This window comes from Sciurus vulgaris, assembly GCF_902686455.1.
Source record: "Sciurus vulgaris genome assembly, chromosome: 4".
NCBI lineage: Eukaryota > Metazoa > Chordata > Mammalia > Rodentia > Sciuridae > Sciurus > Sciurus vulgaris.
In genome coordinates, this window is record NC_136464.1 from 87,263,909 (window position 1) to 87,287,451 (window position 23,543).

General features: G+C 35.4%; 1 protein-coding gene across 1 annotated transcript in view; it reads left to right on the forward strand.

Annotated features, from left to right (window-relative positions):
• Positions 1–14,696, forward strand: part of PARG (poly(ADP-ribose) glycohydrolase) — a 128,914-nt gene extending 114,218 nt beyond the window's left edge. Inside the window, exons 17-18 of the mRNA XM_079136482.1 lie at positions 9,637–9,765; positions 10,518–14,696. Of these exons, the coding sequence (XP_078992608.1) occupies positions 9,637–9,765; positions 10,518–10,672 (284 nt within the window). The 3' untranslated portion in view covers positions 10,673–14,696. The remainder of the gene's footprint in view (positions 1–9,636; positions 9,766–10,517) is intronic.
• Positions 14,697–23,543: the final 8,847 nt, after the last annotated feature.

Consider the following 23,543-nt stretch of genomic DNA (forward strand, 5'->3'; position numbering starts at 1 on the left):
CCTCCCTAAGTTGCTGAGGCTGGTCTTGAACTTGCAATCCTCCTGTCTCCGCCTCCTGAGTTGCTGGGATTATGGGTGTGCGCCACAATGTGTGACTCTAAAATGATTAAAAAAAAGAGAGAGAGAAATGATTTATTTGTGAAATAAAATATTATGCAGCCATTAAAAACTATAACCCAAAACAAGGGAGGGTGAGGAGGGAAATAATAGAAATCCATTGGATTAGACAAAGTGGGGGAATGAAGGGAAAGGAGAGGGGAAGGGAATAGGAAGGACAGTAGAATGAATCACATAACTTTCCTACCCTTGTATTTGAATACATAACCAGGGTAACTCTGCTTTGTATACAACCACAAGAATGGGATTCTAAATAGAATAAGTTACACTCTGTGTGTGTAGTCTGCTATCCTGTATAACTAAAAAGAACAAATTTTAAAAAGATTAAAAATAAATAAAAGATACTGGGAGAAGAAAAATAAAGACATCTGCTGACATGAAAAGATATTTTTAGAATATTATCACATTAGGGGGAAGTACATAGTATATGCCACACAAATCATTTAAAACTTTAATTGTGAATATAAAATACATTCAAATTCGAGGTTCTTTGTTTATCAATTTTTGTGCAAAGATTGTGATTATTGCCAAGTGGATGACACAGATGTTCTTTATTTTCTTTTTAATAACTTCTTCTATTGTGATCATATATGTGTTTTTGTAACAAAAAAACTTATCAAAAATTTTTCATGCAGGATGAACACAGGCATATGTAAAGCCTTAAAACTTTTATTTTAATAAAAATAAGATTCAATATTTTTAATATACTGTTACCTAATTGTACATGGGCTAAACAATTTTTACCTATTGAATTTGGACTTCTTTAATTGCCCTTTGTTGTGTAGCTATTAGGGAAACATTTGTCATATATTAATTAATTTAACAGACATTTATTAACAGAAACCAGAAGGCAGGAAAGATGGTACTGGGACAGAAGAAAGGATTCTGTGGCTGGCCCCAGCAACAGCCAGTAGTCTTATGCATACCTGTGCCACCAGTAGGGCTGTGTGCCCTCTTGCCTAGTGGAGGCCATGGAAAAATGTTTTGAGTAAATTCAAACTCTCCTTACTTTGGGGGCTTCTAACTGTAGACAGTTCCTGACTCACAATGATTTTTTATGATTGTACAAAAACAATGCATATTCAGTAGAAAAGGTACTTCATGTTTTGACTTTTGATCTTTTCCCAGGCTAGTGAAGCGTAGTATATTACTCTCATTTGATACTGGGCAGTGTCTACAAATGGCAGTTCCCAGCCAGCCCCATAATCATGAAGGAAAACAACTAATGTTCTACAGTGTTGTGCTGCTAGACTGAGAAGACTGCTAGTTTAGTTGATTAAATGCACTTTCTACTTAGGATATTTTTAATCATGGGTTTATCAGGATGTAACCCTATCAGACGTGAAGGAGCATCTATAGTCTGAAGTGACCCCTGGTCCCCTCTTGACTTTTAAATTTTTGTTAAAGTGGGGCTAGGAATGTAGCACTTGCCTAGCATTAAAAAAAGACCCAGCATTAAAAAAATTATGTAAAAATTTTATTAAAGTTTTAGTGGATTTATTCTTACCCATTTGTATGGTGACTACATATTTATCTTGTGATCTTTCAAAAGTAAAGCAGTTCATGCTTTATCTCTTTGGAGGGGTTTGTCACGTATCAATTGCCTTGCAAACTCAATTTTCTGGTAAAGCCAGGAGGAGTTATAATTTGTAAGTTATTTGACTTATTTTCATCGTTAGGGTGGAAGCACTTTTTTTTTTCTTCTTTCAGTTTTCTACATCCTGTCTTCAGCAGAGATTGTGGGGTGGGCACCTGTCTCATGTGTACCACCAGGCCCTAGGCACCATGAGATTTTTAGGAGATTTTAAACATTTATAAAGAGTTGGATTTCTTAAGATAAATTTGCTTTTTATTATTCTTATTGTATTATAGTCAGAAAATTATAGAATATTCTACTTTGGGGAATTTTTTCACCTTCTCTGTGTGACCTAATATAGTTAATTATTACAGATGTGTTGACACTGAAAAGGTGTCTCTGAAGGGTATAGAGCTTACTCCATGCCTGTAAAATTGTATACCTCAGCCAGATGTGGTGGCACACACCTGTAATCCCAGCTACTGGTAGGCTGAGATAGGAAGATCGCAAGTTTGAGGTGAACCTAGGCAACTTAATGGGACCCTGTCTCAAAATAAATATAATAAATAGGGGTTGGGGGTGTAGCCCAATGGTAGAGTCCTTGCTTAGCATGTGTGTGGGCCTGGGTTCAATCCCCAGTAAGGGGGCAGGGGGAGGATTCTATACTTAACACCTGAGACTTTTCATCCTTCTGATTTTATCTGCTTGCTTCATGAAGACACTGAGTAGTGCTTTAAAGTTCTTTGTTCTATTGTGATTTTGTCAATTTCTTCTTGCCTTTCCTTCATTGTTTAATTTTTGCTATATTCACAGAATTTTACCTGATAGTGAGATTTTATACTGTTGGCCAGTTTTCTCTATCTGTTCTTTGTTTTTGTTTTGAGCAGTGCTAGGTATTAAACCCAGGTACTAAACCTATGCTTTACCACAGAGCTATACATTACCAGCTCTTAAAGGTATCTTAAAGCTGTAGTTCTATGCATATTCTTTTCTATCCCCATTTCCTACCTTCGGTACCTTGTAAAATCTCTTCAACTAATTGCTTTTCTTTTTTTTTTTTTATTTTTTTTCCGGTGCTGAGGATTGAACCCAGGGCCTTGTGCTTGCAAGACAAGCACTCTACCAACTGAGCTATCTCCCCAGCCCTAACTAATTTCTTTTTAATAGATTTTTTAGCAGCCCATGTATGCCTTTTATTAATCTAAGACTTTAGATTTATTCTTTTGTGACCACCTATCTGTATGCAACTATTTCCTTCTGTTCCTGTAAGACTCTGCTCTGGCGTTATCTGCCCCAGAAAGAGCCCTTTCTCCCCTCCAAAAAGTTATGAATCAGGATTGTTTCCATTAAAAGAGAACTAATGTAGTTTATCTCTTCTGCCTAGAAGGGGATTAGTGGCCAATTCACTGAGAAAGGCAAGTTGGAGTTGCCCTCAGGGATGATCCTGGGATTAGGTGCTCCTCTCCTGCCTGCTCTTCTCAGTGTGATGGCCTCATTGTCTTCTGTTTCCACTAATTTTTTCTGCATGACAGGAACTGGGACCAAAGAGTTCCAGGCTTACAGCGATACTGTTGAGTGGCCAAGACGAAGAAGGACTCCTTGGTTTAAAACTTCCATGGAAGTACTCTAATTGGACCAACTTGGATACCTACCTTCCCATCACTGGGACCAAATTATCATTTCCCAAACTCAGTAAATACTTGATACATCCCTAATGAAATTGAGAAAATTTTCAGTTGGTGTTCATGACATTTATATTAAGTGAAGAGTTTCTGAGATTTAGAAACTTGATATATAAATTTCTTTCTGACCTAGTTTCCATTTATATCAAACCTAAATATGTCTTTACTAATTACTTTGCTATTTTAGAATCAAGATAGATAAACTGCAAAAACAGAACAAAACATTATTAATCTGGAACCTGAAACAATATTAATGAGTCATTTTTTTGCTATCCTGTGGTTGGCCTGGCCTAGCCCATTGACTGGGATTGGTGGGAGGCATGGAAATGGAGGTGCAGAAGAGCTGACAGAAAATTGAAGAAAGAATTGTGCTCCAGGTTACCTCACTTTGCCTACTACATGTTCTTTGGCACTTTGCTTCCTTCCACCAGAACAAATCATCCTCTCCATTTCTCTCCCAGCCTTGCTTGAATAAGAATACTCCTTAACATTCCTGTGTTGTCCTCTTTGTGGACGCAGTTCTTAGGTTAGGGCCTTGTATGATAATGTTCATTCAGAAATGTCTGGAGTAAGTGAATACTTGTTATCAGCACCTCAGAGATGGTACTGAGGTAATGGAACTGGGAAATGATATGTCTTTTCCAATGCTGTCTGGAACCAGTATATTGACCACTTCTTTCAAATCATTTGTCTGTACCTCCTGAGTCATGATTTCCATCATCTTCTGTATTTGGCAAACCTGTTAAGCCATAAGAGGTCTTCCGTATCCGATTGTTGCTTGTTTTAGTAAAACAAACATAGAATAGATGCAGCAAATAACCAGTAATAGTCTTGACATCAACATGAGCTTCAGTCTTGGTCTGCTATATTTTGCCATGGAACACATTTTGTCTTGGATAAGAAGGTAGGCAGTTTTTGCCCTGAACATCTTCAGTAATTAGCTTGAATTTTGTAAATGCAATTTCATCATTCCGCACATCAGCAAAATTCACCGCAAAGTCCTTGAGACCATCAGATGCAATTTCAGTTCCTTGAGTCATTATAACAGATGTTTTCTCAATATTTCTTATGTTGAACATAGCCAGTACTTTCACACCATACCAACATTTCTTAGAAAATAATCAACCCCTTTCTTCTAGGCTTCCTTCTTGCTGCCTTAGGCTCTTGTTCTTACCTATCTTACCTAACAGAGGTTGTGCTGCTCAGAGAGCCAAAAGATAACATTGAGCCTTTAGAACCTGCTTAATAGGAGAAGGGAATAGAACAAGTCAAAATTAAGAAGAGTAGCCAGAGGACAAGAGCATTGAAGAATAGGAGTTGGCCTAGAAAAGTGCTGTGTTGTGGGAACAACAAGCAGGTGCCTTAGGCTGGTGAGCACTGCTTGGGTTTTCAGGGAAACCAGTGGTGTGAGAGCTCACAAAAGACCTGGGGTTCACTAGAAGGGCATGAGTAGTGCTTTCTAGAAGGGCATGAGTAGTGCTTTCAAGTCTGTACTGTTTGAGCCTCTTCGCCAAAATGCATTCAAATAATGTAGTAAACAGTGTAAGGAAGTTCTTGTAGCTGACATGTGATAAGGTCTGCTTGGCTTTGGGCAGAATAATGTGTCGTGGCAGCATGGAAGCAGAAGGGTGAGGGCATAAAGCCCTTGAGTCACACTGCAGGGATTTAAGTCTCAGCTCCACCACATTCTGACATAGGTGACCTCAGATAAATTACTTGACCTGTTGGCACCTATTATTTTCAAAACAAATAATACTAATGATTACCTCATTCGGTTTTTATAAGTATTAAATGAGTTAATCCTTATAAGTTGGTGCTTGTAAAGCTCCCAGACCAGTGTTCACATTATGTCAGAGCTCAGAGTGAGCAGGTATTACTAATATTATGTGCTGGTGGCCTCAAATAACACCTGTGGTATAGTATCCTTCATTTTTCCCATTTTCTGTTTGACTCATTTGTTGCAACAGAACACTATAAATTGTTTTTTTTTTTTTTTAGGTTATTTACATTTATTTGTATTTTCTTCATAGCTTAGCATTGATGCCAAAATGAAAATTAAAACCAAGCTCCCCACAGATTAATTTAAGTGATTATTTTGGCACCTAGATGTACTTGAAGTTAGAATTTCATGATTTTGTGTCAGACTTGGAATCAGTCCACGTACATTATTAGATTTGTGATTTATTCTTATCTAACGTTAGGTAGAAGAGAGTTCATTTAAATCATGAAGCATAATTCTCTAGATTTACAAAGATCTTGGGAATATGAGAGAGTGAGGTCTGTGTATTGTGTTGTTTAAATGAGCTTTTGCCAGTGACTATTGACGTATCTAGGGTTGAGATTAATTTATCTTCCTGAAAATTTCCTCTGTGTGTTTATAATCTTAACATCTAATGATAGATAGAGAAAAATTCTAATAGTGATTATGGAATCTTAAACTCTGAAAGAGTCTTTAGAGATCATCTGATTCAAGTGCTTTATTGTATGGCTGAGAAAAATGAGGCCAAGAGGGTTAAGCAACTGGCTAGAGAGAGCTAGCAGAAGATGTGAACTAACTTTGAATCTTCTGTCTCCCAGTTCTGACTAGTCTAACTTGTACTTATGAACTCAAACAGAAATGGTTGTGAAATAAAAAATGTCAGACTTGGGACTAGGGATATAACTCAGAGTTATAGTGCTTGCCTAGCATGCCTGATACCCTGAGTTCAATAACCCCCGCACCAAAAATTTAAAAAAATGTTTAGGGTGGGGGAGAATGTGCAAAATTCATTTTACTTCTTTCTTTTATTAGGATCTAATCTCTTTTTGGTAATTCTGTCAAACTTGACTTCATAAGCCTATCCACAGTGGCAAAATGACCTGTGGAGCACTTTTTAGTATAAGTTCTAAAAGGAAATAAGTTTTAAATGTTTTATGAATATTTCATTTTCACAGATGACAAATAACAGTAATCTAATAGGAAATGGCCCAAAAGGAGCTTTTCTTCAAGTCTTTTTTTTTTTTCTTTTTTATTTAATAGGAAGCACTTAAAGCCAAATTTTTATTCTCTCTGAAAGGGAAAAGATGATATACCTCTTGGTAGAGAAAGATGACAGTTCACTAGTTTCCATTTTTATATGTAGTTTAGGTTAATTAGAAACGTTTTAAAATTGGGTAGTGAAGCTTTAATGTATGCATAAGTTGGTTGAGCAGTTTTAATTAAAATTTACCTCTTTTAAAATTAACTAATTTCAGCCCTCTGAGATTAATGAGATCTAGTCATTGATACTTCCCAAGATGTGGAATCTCAATAAATATTAGTTTGGAAATCAGAACATACACTGAATATATTTTAAAATCTCATCTGTATTATAATATAGATTCTTTCCCAAGTCTGGAGAATACTTGACTATGCCAAATTTTCCTAGCTTACCTTGAAACATTTTTCCCTTCATAACTTTTTTAACTACTTAAAAATGCTTTCAAATTTATAAAGAGTAAAAATAATATACCTATTTCTGTGTATGTAATACCTATACACCTGCACACAATTTTTTTCCTGAACCATTTGATCTAAGTTACATACATTGTGCCCTCTTTCCTGACTACATCAATGTGTATTTCCTAAGGGAAAAGGGGAGAAAAAAACCTCTTAAACACATCAGTTATTAAAACCATAAGTGTATATTAGTACTTTTATCTACTCTTTTTATTTTCATGTCAGATGACCCAATAAAGCTCTTTTCTAGTCTTTTCCCCTCCAACAGAGTCTAGGCTCAGCTACATCATTTAGTCATTTAGTTGCCACATGTTTTAGACTTGTTTTGAATTTATGGTATTTCCAAAACAGCATTCGTCTTTTATGACATCAACATATTTGAAGAATACAACATTCTTTGAGTTTATTGTTTTCCTCATGATGCAATTGAGATAATATATTCTCAGTCAGAACCACTGCATCAGTGATGCTGTCTTGAAGCATTTGAGGGCATCAGACACAATTGTTGATTCTTATTTTGATCACCCAGCAAAGATGTTGCCTGGTTTCTCTACTGCATAGTTCCTGAGGTTTTTGTTTGTTTGTTTATTTGTTTTCCCTTGTAACTAGTAAGCAATCTGTGGGAAGATACCGTAACACAAAATTTTCCTTTGACTTTACATCTGTAAATGATCATTGCCTGATCAAGTCTTAACCATAGTTGTTTGCATAGAGAAGTTGTTCCTGTTATGGTGCTCCCTCCTTTATGCATCTAATAGGTATTAATCAAAGGTACACATTTTTAATAGTTTGTAATTAATTGATTGTTGTACTTAGTATTTTGGTGCTCAGCCTCCAGATTTGGGTAATGGGAGCTCCTTCAAACTGGTTCCCATTTCCTTATGATAAGCTCCCACTAATTTTTCTTTCATCTTTTTTTTTTTAGCATTACTTTACCTTCTGGTATAACAAAATGTTCTGGGCTCATCTTGTATCTTTCCTATCCCAACCAAGGAATCAGGCATTTCCGTAAGGAGTCTATTCCTTTTAGAAGGAATGGAATTTTAGACCACAATCTGTGTATTCAGTGTACCCAGTGCTACTAGAGTGTCAGTTTTTGCCCCATATAGCCAACAGAACTAGAAAATGTGTGTATGAACACACTCACAAATATGTATCTAATTTAGACATCATGAACACACACCATTGTCTATTTCTTTCTCTTTTTTTGTACTGGAGATTGGACTCAGGGGCACTTTACCACTAAGCCACATCCCTAGCCCTTTTTATTTTGAGATAGTGCCTTGATAAATGACTGAGGCTGACTTTGAACTTGTGATATTCCTGCCTCAGCCTCCTAAGCTGTTGGGATTACAGGTGTGCGCCACTGTGGGCTTCACTGTCTTTCATTTTTATCCATCCCCGTGGAGTTATTTTTTGTCTTCCCTCATTTTATGTCTGTGTGTCCATTCTCTCATAGTAAGACTCTGAGCCCCCAGTAGCATCAACTTATTTATTCTTTTGCTTAGTCCTCTAATATACTTTAAAATAGTCTCAGAATTGCTTTATATGTAATTACTATGATAAACATTCCTAGCAAAAAGAGTTGGGAATTTGTTTGCAGTTCTTTCCTAAAAATATGGCTAAGACCAAGGGTGATAAATCACATAACCATCTTCATAATTTCTTCCAGTTATTTTTTTCTTTTCTTTTTTTCTTTCTCTTCAGTGTAGTTATTCACTTGAACTAAAAGTAGGCTTACTTGTTTTATTTTGCTTTCAATTGTAGGTTCCTCCCCATTTCCATTATATTGTTAATGTTAAATATGTAGACTATTAGCATGCCGTCAAAATCAAAACAATAAAAAGATATCCTCTGTAATGTTTTTTAAATATTTTTAATTGTAGATGGACATGGTATCTTTATTTTATTTACTTTTATGTGGTGCTGAAGATTGAACCTAGTGCCTCATATGCAGGGCAAGTGCTCCACCACTGAGCTACAACCCCAGTCCCTCCATGTTTTAATTTGACCCCCACCTTCTCTTTTACGAAATGAAAGACATACAACTAGCAAAAGAGCACTTATTGTAACTATATTCAGTTTCATTGTTATTCAAATAAATTCTTCCTATGGAGATTAAGATTATAAAGGAACTTAATTTTTGTTGACATTTTCAGGCTCATTGATTTGTAGCTTTGACTCTTGAAGATGGTAGCTCTCAGTTGTTTTCCTATTCCAACATACCAAAGAGTTACTGCCCAGCATCTTCAGTAACACTGACTCCTGACTCCATGCTGCAGGAACGTTGGCAGTAGAAGCATAGAGGGATACAGTTTGGAAATGCTTACTGTGGCTGCTGTGGCATCGATGAGAGAATTGGAACCTCCAAATATGCCTGTGATACAAAAGACCAGTGACTGTGTAATAAGACCGAATTATGAAATCAAGCAAGCAAACAAAAATTTTAGTTCTGGATTAAAAGAAGTGGATATAAATACCACGTCAGTGCCTTGGTTTGTGATTTCAGATGCACTTTCCTTTATTTATGATCCAGAGAAGGTGCCTGTATTGAAATCCTACCTCAGTGATATTCTTAGCAGCATTTCTAAAAAATCACACAACTAGATGATTTATGCCCATTTATACTCATTATGCCTAGTAATAAATGTGTATTTGATTTATAAATCTTTAATCTGAGATGAAGCTATGACATACCAGCTACAAGTTAGCTGGTTGAAAGAGTTAAAGGTAACTTGATTGGAAGAGTCATAATACAGCTATATCTTTTCTCTTTGCTACAGCTTTAATACAGATACTGGCAGCTGCAGCAGCTGAACGAGATGTGGTTTATTTTACCTTTGGGGACTCAGAATTGATGAGAGACATTTATAGTATGCACACTTGCCTTACTGAGAGGAAACTGACTGTTGGTAAGTAGGATATAGACTTAATACTTCATATCTCAATGGATTATACACCATCTAGGAGGAATGCTTGCTAAATCTGGATGGATCACAGTGGATAAGAAGAAACAAGTGCATCACTTCAAGGGGGTATCTCTTAGAGGGACAGCATTTGTAGTTTATTTTTCTGACTGAGTTTCAACCACAATCTTGAATAGTTGTGTCAACTTATTAAGAGTAAAATCAAGAAACTAGAGTTATTTTCCATTTTTATTTTTGTGTGTATAGAAAACTAAAAGGGGGACTGGATCATAGCTCAGTGGTAGAGTATGTGCTTACCATTCAAAAGACCCTAGGTTCAATCTCCAGTACCAAAAAATTTAAAAAGCAAAGACAAAAAAAAAAAGATAGAAGACACATGAAAGTAAATTCAAAACTAAGAACCCTCAACCTGTGGTATTATCAGATACGGAGTATGCTCATCCAGTGTGATTGCTACCTTAGGAGCTGAATGTACAACTAAGGTTACCATGAATTCCCACAACAGCATGTGGACAATGTAGCCTGATGTTATCATGATCTAAGTAGTTTCTTTAAAGTATTTGTAAAATTTTTAAGTTTATGCCAGGAATTTCTAAACATAAGAAATTCATATTGTAGTTTCAAAAACCAAATCTGAGCATGGCTCTTTAGATTATGACAAAACTCTAGTGTTCTTTTGAAATTTTTTTCCATCCACATACTTTAATATGCAAATTGTTCTGACCATTACCCTCCAGGAGATGTGTATAAGCTATTGCTACGATACTACAATGAAGAATGCAGAAACTGTTCCACCCCTGGACCAGACATCAAGCTTTATCCATTCATATACCATGCTGTTGAGTCCTATGCAGAGACTGTCGACCAGCCAGGACAAAAGACAGGGACTTGAGGAGACAAGTGAACAGAATCCCACTGCTCAGAGGCATCCTGTTTGAATTGTCAGGTGTAATATATAAAATGACTTAAGTTAATATAAATGTGTATATAATCCACATTTGTAGTCAAGGATGTGATCCCTTCTAAACATATGCAATTGTCAGTTTGTACATTTAAGCTTCCTCCATCCTGACTTATGCAGTCTTGGATATGTTATCTTTCCATTTTCTTCTGTTTCAGTTTTCATTCTTTGATTTGTCTTTCTTTTGCCCATCAGATTTCTTGTAAAAATCTCCATGAAAGGATGTGCTCAGCTGTCAGGTCTCTCTCTTCGTGGATGTGTATTATACAAATTCTTTCTGCAGCTAGCAGGTGCCAGTGAGCCTGAGAAAAAGTCAAAATCCAGGAATCTTTGTAACAGAATTTGCTACAAATCTCCCTGTGAGCCTTTCATCCTAACACTAACAAGCTTACATTGTTTGAATTTTTGAAGATTAATAATTGTTTTTTTCATACATGTTACATAGTGCACATATCCTATGTTGTTCTTTATTTAAGACAGAATAATTTCCAGAAGTTGTTCTTTTAATACATCAGCTTTTATCTGTATGGTTTGTCTTTTTTCTCCTGATCAATTTTTATTGACACTATTTCTAGAAACTGACCAAGGTGAAAGGCAATGTAGAATAAAAGAGTTTCCCTCATATGGTGTGATGAAAACAGATTCAAGAGAGTAGAAGGGGGTTTTGTTTGTTTATTTCTTGAGTTTTGTTTTTTTTTTAAATCAGGATCAATGTTTGTTCTGTGGTGCTTGAGGCATATTCATATAACCAAAGTTTGGGAACTAGAAACTTCATGCTAATTTGTACATATTGAAGTTTCTGTGGTATTCAAAGGTTATATAGTTAATAATTTTTCATTAATAAATCATTTGTCAAAAACTCCCATATCATCTATATTTTATATATTATATAAATATGATCTTTAAGTGTTTCTATGTGGAACACATAAAATCCAAATAAAACTGGGGAAAATGATTAGTTTTAAGCTTTACCAGGGCTGTGTTTAAAATCATAGTTCACAATTTTGTTCTTTAAAAAATGGTAACAAACATAAATAATGATGTCTTTGGAAGATTAAACTGAAAGCCAAAGTCAGTCTTCTGCTGAGGAGAGTTTAATCACAAAAGCACTTATTTTGATATCCAAAATAGTCCTAAACTACAGTGTTGTTCTGGTTTACAGTCAGTTATCAGGAAAAGCCAGTGGAGATCAAATTCTATTATAATAAGCTTCAGTAGATGACCTTAACTCCTGTTATCAGTACTAGAAGGAAAAAATTAAGGCCTGGGCCAGTAACTCCTCCTCCTCCTTCTTTCTTCTTTGTTTGTTTGCTTGTTTGGAAACAGGTCTCAGACTGGTCTTGAACTCAAGAGCATCTTGCCTCAGCCTCCTGAGAGCTGGGATTACAAGTGTATAACTCTTTATGTTTGTATAGAGATTGATAAGATAATAGGATTTGGCACCTGATGGCAAACACTTGTCATTGATGAAGCTGTTTATCATAGTAACTAAGATTTTTAATCATCTCCTAGATTTGAACTGACTCTATTTTCGCTGATACTGAAGTCTCTTTCCCAACCTAATCTGTGCTTTGATTAAGCATTTATGGTTATATTTCCTTTCTTCATTTTTCCATCCTTATACTCTTCCCCTATTAGTCCTAATAAGCAAGCAGTTGTTTAAAGTGTTTTCATGAACAGTGTTTTCTGGTTCTTGGAGTAGAGAAATTATGGATCCAGGTTAGAAGACCACCCAGCTCAGTATTCCAGAATGTAGAAGCAGATATTTGGCTCTTGGTACTGTATAGGGGAGTGATGGGGCCATCTACTAACTGCTTTGCCTCTCTTGCTGTCAAGAGGTTTCCAAAAATGAAAACTGACCAGTTCTTCATCCCAGTATGCCCTGACAGTGGGCAACTTAATCAGAGGGAACATAACAGAGCACGTGCCAGACTTTTTGATGGGGGAAGAAAGTACAACAAATGTAATTACTTTGTCGTTAAGGGTCATCTGCAAAAAGGAAGAAATTAATGTCTCCTTAACATTTGTATCTATTCTGAGATGTTTAACAGTTATCATTTTACTCTCTTTTATACAGGGTTTATTGTTTTCATTTGTTCCTTCTTTTTTCATCTAGAAATCTTAGGTTTTTAATAAAGCTTACTTTTCAATTTCTAACTAACTTACTCAGATCTATAATAGCAGTTTAACAAAACAATGTTTAGTAATAGAAAGGACATGAGATTTCTAATTCAGGAAAATTGGGTTCAAATGCTGGCCGTATGTTTAGTTAATATTTTAACCTTGTTTAAATAAATTGATATCTGGCCTAACTTAGGTAGAAAATGGACTAATAGCACCTACTGGGAAATAAAACACAGTAACACTGAACACATACTTTGAACACACACTTGTGTTCAAAAATACTACAGTTGACCAGGAAACATAATGGAGTACCTATTATATGTTAACCACTCTGCTAATTGTTCTACATATTTTAGTCTATTTTTCCAGCGAGTAACAGATGCCCAGAAGTTAGGGGATGTAGAACAAGCTCAACCTGAAGGAATTCATTATGGAAAAGGGACCTACTCTGTCATCTGTGGTGATCTGATACAGAAAAGGCCCTGACACCCTTGTTAGCAAGGTCCTGGTACAAGTTAAATATCCCTTATTGAAATACTTGGGACCAGAAGAGATTTGGATTCTAGATTTGTTTTCAGATTTTGGAATATTTGTGTTCAAAATGAGATGACTTTGGAATGAGGCCCAAGTCTAAATGCAAAATTTATTACGTTTCATATATACACATGGCCTGACAGTCAATCTTATACATTTTTCGTGCACCTTCACTTTGGGGCTTGTCACAAAAAGTCATATGTGGCATTTACCACTTGTGGTGTCATGTCAGTACTGAGAAAGTTTCAGATTTTGGAGCATTTAAGATTTCCAATTTTCACATTAGGGGTTCTTAACCTGTGTAGTTTATTCTTCATTATGAATAACTAGTTATTAGTTGGGTACATTGAGTTGTTTCCGGAAGGATTGTCTCTTGTTGCTGGTTATAGAGGCATTTAGAGAAGGCATACTCAAACCAGTATTTAAAAGGGAAATTGAAAAAGGAGATCTTACCTTAATAAGCACAGTGATTATTATGCCATGTACTTCTCTTTAGTATATATTGCTCTGGAAATCAAACGTGGTTAAGCTATCCCACTCCAGAATATATTGAGCAAAAAGTTAGTTGGATCACATTTTTGGAAAACTTTCTCAACAGGAAGAGACATGGCTGCATAGATTTTTCACCTATGTTCTTCCCCTTTCTTCAATCTGTTTGGCTGCATGTTCATGTTTTTTTTATTTTATTTTGTTTTTTGATCTGATTCAAGGAAGACAATCTCATGTAGCAACTTATAAAGATTGAGAGGACCTATACTTCCTTCTCTCAAACCTCTGAATACCTCCCATCCCTTTGTTTGCAAGGAAGAACAAATCTAGTCATTGCTGGAACATGATTAGTTCAGAATATTAATCCTGTCCTTTTTTGGTGGAAAGGGGACATTCCAAAGTGATACTTGCTGGAACAAACAGCTAAGATCCACTGACTCACTACTGTCCTTTGTCCCAGTAGCAAAATGTCCTGAGTCCCTGCTCACCAGATATCACACAGATCAATTGTACCTTCAAATGGAAGGTTTCCGAGACAAGACAGCAAAGCTGTATATGTTTATCTTGTGATTGGCTTTATTGCTCCTGACTTTATTTTAAATGTAAGATTAATGTGTCATGATGATTCTGGATTTAGGCATAAGGAGAAGTCTGTACTGATGTTTACATGATTTTGCAGGAAGAGAATAAAGAAATTTGGATCCCCTTGTCACTACCTCTTCTTTATGCAAATAGTTAAGCCGTTTTTCATGTAATATTTTGTGTACATGCTCTTAGTGAAAACATATAGTGTGTCTTAGGGATTTGGTGAACATTTTTACATATAGATTTGCCACTCCACTTATAAAGTTGTACATAAAATTTTAGTATTTGGGGAAAGAAACACGTTCACTCCAGAATTGTTAGCAGCCTCAAACCAGACTCTCATCTGTCTTAAACATTTAAAGATTTTCACTATAATCTTGACCTCATGCGATTTCAGAGTATTCATTCACTGAACAGATGCCAACGAGCATTTTTTCACATTATAGCATCTCTGAAATCAAAGCACTTGTAAAAATTTCCAGTTTTCTTTTTTTTTTTTTTTTTTAATGTTCTAATTAGGTCTACATGACAGTAGAATGCACTTTGACACATCATACATAAATGAAGTATAATTTCTTATTCTTCTGGTTGTTCATTATGTAGAATCATACTAGTCATATAGTCATATGTACATAAGGTAATAATGTCTGATTTTAACATCAGTTTTTCTTAATGATACATAAAACTTGAGGTGTATTTTATCATCTAAGACATCTTTTGTTTTTTCAAAATTTTTTTTAATTGTCAATGGACCTTTATTTATTTATATGTGGTGTTGAGAATCTAATCCAGTGCCTCACACAAGCTAGGCACTCTGTACCACTGAGCTATGACCCCAACCCACTAAGACATCTTACATATGAGGAAACATGGCAATTTGAGTGATAACTATATGTCAGTCTCTTTTTAGCTCTGATAGTTGTGCCCACATTAGATACCAAGTTTATACTTAGCAGAAATGAAGATAGTCCACTACAGTAAAATCCTGATTGGTGAAAAATCCTATAGTATTACTTAGAGTGGTAGTCAGGAACACTTTTTATGTTGTGTTTTCTTTTTAAGGAGAGTTTCTCACAAATACAAAAATAAAATAGGGTAATGATACCCCATATATCCATCACTCATCTTCAACAGTTATCAATTTATGATTAAATTATATTTCTACCAATTTCCCATCCCAAATTATAATGAAGTTAATCTAAAATATATTTTGTCTATAAGCCACTGTCTTCAATAGACATGATCACGATATCATCATGCAGACACACGCGGACACATCAAAAAAATGAGCCAAGAATGGTGGGACACGTGTAATCAGCCACTTTTGGAAGCTGAGTCTGGAGGATCAGTCAAACTCAAGAGTTTGAAGTCAACCTAGGCAACATAGAAAGACCCTGTTTCTTTATTTAAAAAAAAAAAAAAAAAAAATATATATATATATATATATATATATATATATTACACACACACATACATACATACATACACACACTAATTCAAGATACAGATGGGCTGGGGGTGTGACTCAGTGATAGAGCACTTGCCTAGCATAGGTGAGACACTGGGTTCAATCCTCAGTACTACATAAAAATAAAGATATTGTGTCCATCTGTAACCTACAAAAAAATTTTAAGAGATACTTATTCTTTCTGATGAGTATAGCTAAAACCCCTGAACATTACATATAAAACAAACAGTCCAGGTGTGGTGGTGTACACCTATAATCCCAGTGACTTGGGAATCTGAGGCAGGATCGAAAGTTTAAAGCCAGTCTCAACAATTTTGTGAGACTGTCAAAAAGGACTAGGAGTAGCTCAGTGGTAGAATGTCCTTGGGTTCAGTCCCCAGTACCAGGAAAAAAAAAATATATATATATATACACACACACACACACACACACACAGGAAGACTGAAAGGTGAAAAGAAAAGAAGGCAGACTGCTAGGGACTTTGGGAATTAAGGAAAATACAGTGATAACTTCCTTGGATTTCATATTGCCACATATATACCATACTGGATCCTGGAGAAACCAACAATGTGAAGATACTCAATGCAGACAAATAAAAAGCCTAAGAAAAGCCTACTCCCTTTAACCAAAGACTAGGAAAGGGGCAACCTAGCACAACAAAAAACATGTAATACTGCTCTATCTACCCAAATACCACAGACAAAAGCACCCCCTACTATCAAATGCCAGGTATAGAACCCAGCTATCTATCCTCTTTAGGTTGTGAAAAGGTGTTCCAACTGCCGCACTCCAAACCCCAGCAGGTGGTGAAGTAAATCTTTACCTAACACAGTGTGACAGGAAAATAATATATGGGAACACTGGACCTCCCATCTCCTAAGGGTAGCAAGACTCCAATTCCCTTACTCATTAGGTGTTGTCTGAGGAAGCTTAACAGAAAGACTTGTCACTACCACTCAATTGAGACGACTCATTTCCATTCCACCTTCCTAGCCTAAGTTATTTCAGTATAGCCTATGAACTCCACTCCTATCCAGAAGTAACAAAGATCCCCTCCCCCTAGATATCAACAGAGGCAGAAAGACCTGGATTCCATCTCCACTTGACTGTATATAATAAGGTACTGTCTCTCACCCTACTCAAAGATTGGAGTAATGTCAGGTGCTAAAGCAAGTTTTAATAAGATCTGGAGTCTCATAACTATACAAAATATTCACATTTCAATTGAAAGTCACTTGTGCATGAACCAGAAAGACTTCAACCTGAATGACAAAAGACAACAGACAGTAACACCAAGATGACAAAAATGTTAGAATTATCTGACAAGGGTTTTAAAGCAGCCATCATAAAAATGCTTGAAAAAACAACTTTGAACACTAAATAAATGAAAAAGACAGTCTCAGAAAGAAGATAGAAAGTCCCAACAAATAAAAAAAGAACCAAATGTAAATTTTAGAACTATGCAATACAGTAATGAGGGCGGGGGTTGCATGGGCTCAAGAGAATAAGGACTGAGGAAAGAGACTGAATTTGAAGATAGAAATTAGCCAATCTGAAAAAAAAAGAGTTGACTGAGTGGTGGTGGAGGGAAGCCTCAACTTTTTTGAGACTATAACACAAATCTCACCTTCATTGTAGTCCCAGAAGGAAAGGAGAAGAAGATGGGAGTTGAAATAGTATTCAAAAAATGATTTCTAAATTTTTCCCAAATTAGCAAGGTGAGATGGCATATGTCTATAATCTCAACTTCCAAATTTGTCAAACAAAATAAATATATAGATTAAGAAAGATGAGCGAACTCTAAAAAACACCCCTCCAGCACATACTAAAACATCACTGTCAATTTTTCTGAGAATTAAAGAAAAACAATATTGAAAGTACTGAGAAAGGGCACATTATATAGAAGAAACAATGCGAATGACAGTGAATTTCTTTCCAGAATTCATGAACTCCAGAAGGAAGTGACAGCACTGTACAATAACTGTCAATACAGAAATGTGCTTCAGGGAAAAAGGGGAAATAAATACATTCTCAGATAAAGGAAAGTCAAGAGAACTTGTTATCAGCAGACCTGCAGACCTGATAATAGAATGGTCACAGGAAATTCTTGAAACAAAGGGCATAATTAAAAAAAAAAAAAATCTTGGACTATGAGGGAGGAAGAACTGAAAGAGTAGAAAACATGGGTAAGTAGAATAAACTCTTATGATTTCCAAATGATGTTGATTGAAGCAAAATTAATAGCTGCTATTATAGTTTTCAATGTTTTTAGAGGAAGTGATTGTCAGTTACAAATGTGAGAGAGTAAAGAGGCATAAAGGGAGGCAAAGTTCCTATACTTCACACAAACTGGTAAAATGGTAATGAGAAGACTGTTGTAATAAGCTGCACCTATGCAATGTAGTACCCAGACCACAACAAAAAAATACTCAATCCACAGGAGGGCAGGAAAAATGAAACCATTGGAACAGCCAGAAAACAAATAGTGGCAAAAGAATCAAAAGCTTATATGTAGAAAAAAATTATAAAATTGATAAGCCTCTAATTAGGCTAAGAAAAAAAAGTTGCAAATTGCTAATATTAGAAATGGAAGAGGGAACATCACTATATATTACATCATGTTAAAATGATAAATATTATGAATACCTTCATCACCACAAATTTGATAAGCCATAAGGAATGGATCAATTCCTTGGAAAATATATGTGCCAAAAAGTAGAGAATCTGAATCGTCCTATCTCTAGCAAAGAAATTGAATCAATAATTAATGATTATCTCCAAACAGAAAGCACCTGTCCCAAATGGTTCCTGGTGAATTCTCCCAAATATTTAAGGAAGAAGTGAAACCAAGTATCTACAGTCTATTCTGGAAGATAGATGCAAAGGGAATACTCCTCTATGAGGTCAGCATTACCCCAATAACAAAATTGGACAAAGAAAAGGAAAGCATAAATCAATATCTGTCAAAACATAGATGCAAAAATTCTCAACAAAATATTAGTTAATTGAATCCAACAATATATTGAAAGGATTTTGCACCATGAGCAAATAGGATTTATTTTCAATATGCAATACTGGCTCAAGAGTCAAAAATATTCATGTAATCACATCAACAGACAAAAAAGGAAAATGGCAATCAAATTAGTAGATGCAAGAAAAAAGCATTTGACATAATCTAATTCCTATTTATGAGTTTTGTTTTTTGGTGATTTGTGTGTGTGTGTGTGTGTGTGTGTGTGTGTGTGTGTGTGTGCACGCATGTGCCAGGAATTGAACCTGGGGTTCTTAACCACTGAGCCACATCCTCAGCCCTTTTTATTTTTTGAGACAGGGTCTCACTATTGCTTAGGGCCTTGCTAAATTGCTGAGGCTAGCTTTGAACTTGCAATCCCCTGCCTCAGCCTCTGCCTATTCATGATTTTAGAAATACCTCAGCAAACTAGGAATAGAGGAAGAACTTCCTCAATATGTTAATGTATACAAAGCCTTTGCTAGCATCATACTTTCAAAACTCAAAACATTCTCGCCAAGCTCAGGAACACCGCAAGGATGTTCCTTCTCACTATTGCTTTATAACATCATATCAGAAGACCCAGCTAAAGCAATGTAACAATAAAATGTATTCAGAATAGGAAGGAAAAAGTAAAACTATTTTTGTTTACAGATGTTTATGTAGAGTCTGAAAGAATCAACAAAAAAGCTGGAATAAGCAATTATAACAAAGTTGTAGAATATGATGTTAATATAAGAACATCAATTACTTTCCTATATACCAGCAATGAACAAATAGAAAAAAATACGTTACCATTTATTAGTGTTCACTCCCAAATGAAATAGGCATAAAACTAACATTTTTTATGAGTAAAAATGCAAAAGTCTAAGGAAAGATCAATGACAAAAGTTGAGAGATGTTCCATGTTCATGGACATTCCACGTTCTTGGATAGGAAGACTCAGTACTGTCAAAAATGCCATTTTCCCCTCAACCTAGCCTATAGATTCAATACAATCCCAATCAAAATCTCAGCAAGTTATATTGTGGTTATTGATGAAATGATTTCTATAGCTTATATCAAAAGGAGAAAGGTCCAGAATAGCCAATTCAGTATTGAAGGAGAAGAACAAAGTCAGAGGACTAACACTACCTGTGTCAAGACTTACTATAAAGCTACAATAATCAAGACAGTGTAATATTGGAAAAACAATAAACAAATAGACCAATGAACCAGAAGAACTCAGAAGTAGATCCACATAAGTATGGTCAACTGATTTTTGACCAAACAATACAATGTAGCAAGGATAATCTTTGCAATAATAAGTTGGAACAGCTAGATATTCTTATGTAAAAAAAAAAAAAAAAAAAATAGACATAGACATTACACCCCTCAAAAAGTTAATTCAGGAAAAAAAAAGTTAGAATGAATCATAGACCTAAATATACAATGCAAAACTATAAAATTCTAGAAGATAACAAAATCTAGGCAATTTTGGTGATTACCTTTAGATACAACACTAAAAGCACAATGCAGGAAATAATTGATATGCTTGAACTTCATTAAAATTAAAAACTTAAGGTCTGCAAAAGACAGTGTCAAGAGAGAAGACAAAGCAGAGACTAGAGAAAATATTTGGAAATGACGTATGGTTAAAGGACTCATACAAAATACATAATCTTAAAACTCGAACAATTAAAAAAAAAAAAAAAAAAAAAACAGCAAGAACAACACAAAAATAGGCCAAAAGGGCTGATGAGTGTGTGGAGCAATGGGAACTCTGATTGTTACTGATGTCAATGCAAAATGGCTTAACCACTTTGGAAAATACTTTGACAATTTCTTAATGAAAATTAAACATACACTTACCATACAATCCAGCCCTCATACTTTTTAGTATTTACTCAAGTGATTTGAAAACTTGTCCATAAAAAAACTGGCAACACAGATGTTTATAACAGCTTTATTCACCATTGCCAAAACTTGGATGCAATTGAGGTCATCTGTAGTAGGCTAAAGGGCAAACTGATATATGTAGGCAATAAAATACTATTTAATGCCAAAAGAAAAAGCTATTGAACCATGAAAAGACATGGAGAAAATGTAAATGCATATTACTAAGAGAAAGAAGCCCATCTGAAAAAACTATAGAGAGAAAACTATAGAAGTAGTAATATCAATGGTTGTCAGTGGTTGGAGGTTGGGAAGGGAGTCAGGAACAAGTAGAGCAAGGATTTTTAGGGCAGTGAAACTATTGTGTACCATACAATAATAGTGGATACATGTCATTATACATTTGTAAAAATCCATAGAATATAAAATGCCAAGAATGAATCCTAATGTAAACTGCAGACCCTGGGTCATTATGATGCATCAATGTAGGTTCGTTATCTGTTAACAATAGCGGCAGTGTGGGATGTCAATAATGGGGGAATTGTGAAGGCAGGGAATAGGCAGTATTTGGGAACTATATTTTCTGCTTAATTTTGCTGTGGCCCTAACAAAGCTGATTAATTTTATGAAACAACAAACTTAAGTAGTTCAAAATACATCAATAGTTACATTATCTATAAAGACATTAAATACAGCCGGACACTGGTGCATGCCTGTAATCCCAGTGACTTGGAAGACTGAGGCAGAAGGATCACAAATTCCAAGCCAGCCTCAGCAACTTAGAGAAGACCTAAGCAACTCAGGGACCCTGTCTCAAAATAAAAAAAAATTGAAAAGGACTGGGGATATGGTTCAGTGGCCCTGAGTTAAATCCCCAGTACCCCCCAAAAAAGACACTAAATATAAAAGACAGAGATTGGCAGAGTTGACAGAAAGTCAGCAAGGATATAGGAAAACTCAATAATGCCATGAATCAAGAAGAATGAAATGACATTTAGAGAACACCACACCCCAAAACAGCAGAATGCACATCTTTTTCAAGTTCCATGGAACATATGCCATAAAACAACCCTCAATAAAGTTGTTAAAAAAAAGAAATAAAGAAGAAGAAGCTGGGCGTGGTCATATGCACCTGTAATCCCAGCTACTCAGGAGGCTGAGGCACAAGGATCCCAAGTTTGAGGCCTACCTGGGCAATTTAGTGAGACCCTCTCAAAATAAAATTTAAAAGAGCTGGGAATATAACTCAGTGATAGAGAGCTTGCCTAGCATATGTGAGGCCCTAGGCTCAATTCCCAGTACTGCAATTAATATAAAACTGTTTTGTGGGCACTGTAGAATCAAATAGAAGGCAATAACAGAAAGATAAAAGAAAAACCTCTAAATACTAAGAAACTAATAATATAATTCTAAATAGCCCATGGGTCAAAGAGGAAATATTCAGGGAAATTATAAAAATATATATTGGAAAACAATAATGTGTTAAAGTTTGTGGGATGCAGTTTCAGAGTGCCGAATAGGAAATTTGCAGCAAATAATTTTTCTGAATACATCAGAAGAGGAAAGATCTCTAATCAATATCCTAAACTCCTACCTCGAGAATCTAAAAAAAAAAAAAAAAAAGAGTAAAATAAACCCAAAGCAAAAAGAATGCCAAAAAAGAAGAGCAGAAATCAGCAAAATTGAATAGATGGAGAAAATTAAACAAATAGATGATTCCTTGGAAAGAACAATAAAATTGACAAACCTCTCAGAAGAAAGACTCAAATTGCTAATATCAGGAATGAAAGAAGGAATATCATTACAGACCCTGCAGATATCAAAAGAATGATAAAAGAATACTCCAAACAACTCTATACATATATTCTATAACAAATTAAATGGTCAATTCCTTGGAAAATATAAACTACTATAATTGACCCAATATGAAATTTATGACTTAAATAACCATATGCAGACATTAAGATGTTGAATTTATAATTTTACAACTCATAATAAATGATCTTCAGGCCCAGTTTGTTTTAACGGAGAATTCTACCAAATATTTAAAGAATAATTAACACTATGTCTACAAGACCTCTTTCAGAAAATAGAAGAGGAAAGAAAACTCTCCAGTTTGTTTTATTACCTTGATACCAAAACCAGACAAAGCAAACAAACTACAGACCAATATTCCTCATGAATGTTGCAAAAAAACCCTAAAAGTATATCAGCAAACAGAACTTAGCAATAGAGTCGATTTACCCTAGTTATGCAAGGTTGGTTCATTGTTTGAAAAATTATTAATGTTTGATGTTTCTCCTATTGTACTGGAAGTAAATATTCTTCACTAAGTGAATGGTAAGCAAACCGTGGTGTACCCTATTGGTAATATTGGTGAATATTATTCAGCAATAAAAGAAATGGGTTATCCAGAGAATAAAAATCATGGAAGAATCTTTCTTTTCTTTTTTTGTCTTGTCTTGTTTTGCCTTGCCTTGTCTTCCCTTTCCCTTTCTTCCTTCCTTCCTTCCTTTCTTCCTTCCTTCCTTCCTTCCTTCCTTCCTTCCTTCCTTCCTTCCTTCCTTCCTTCCTTCCTTCCTTCCTTCCTCCCTCCCTCCCTCCCTCCCTCCCTCCCTCCCTCCCTTTCTCTCTCTCTCTCCATTTCTTTTTTATTTTTGGTACTGAGGATTTAAGCCAGGGGTGCGTTACCATTGAGTTACATCCCCAGCCCTTTT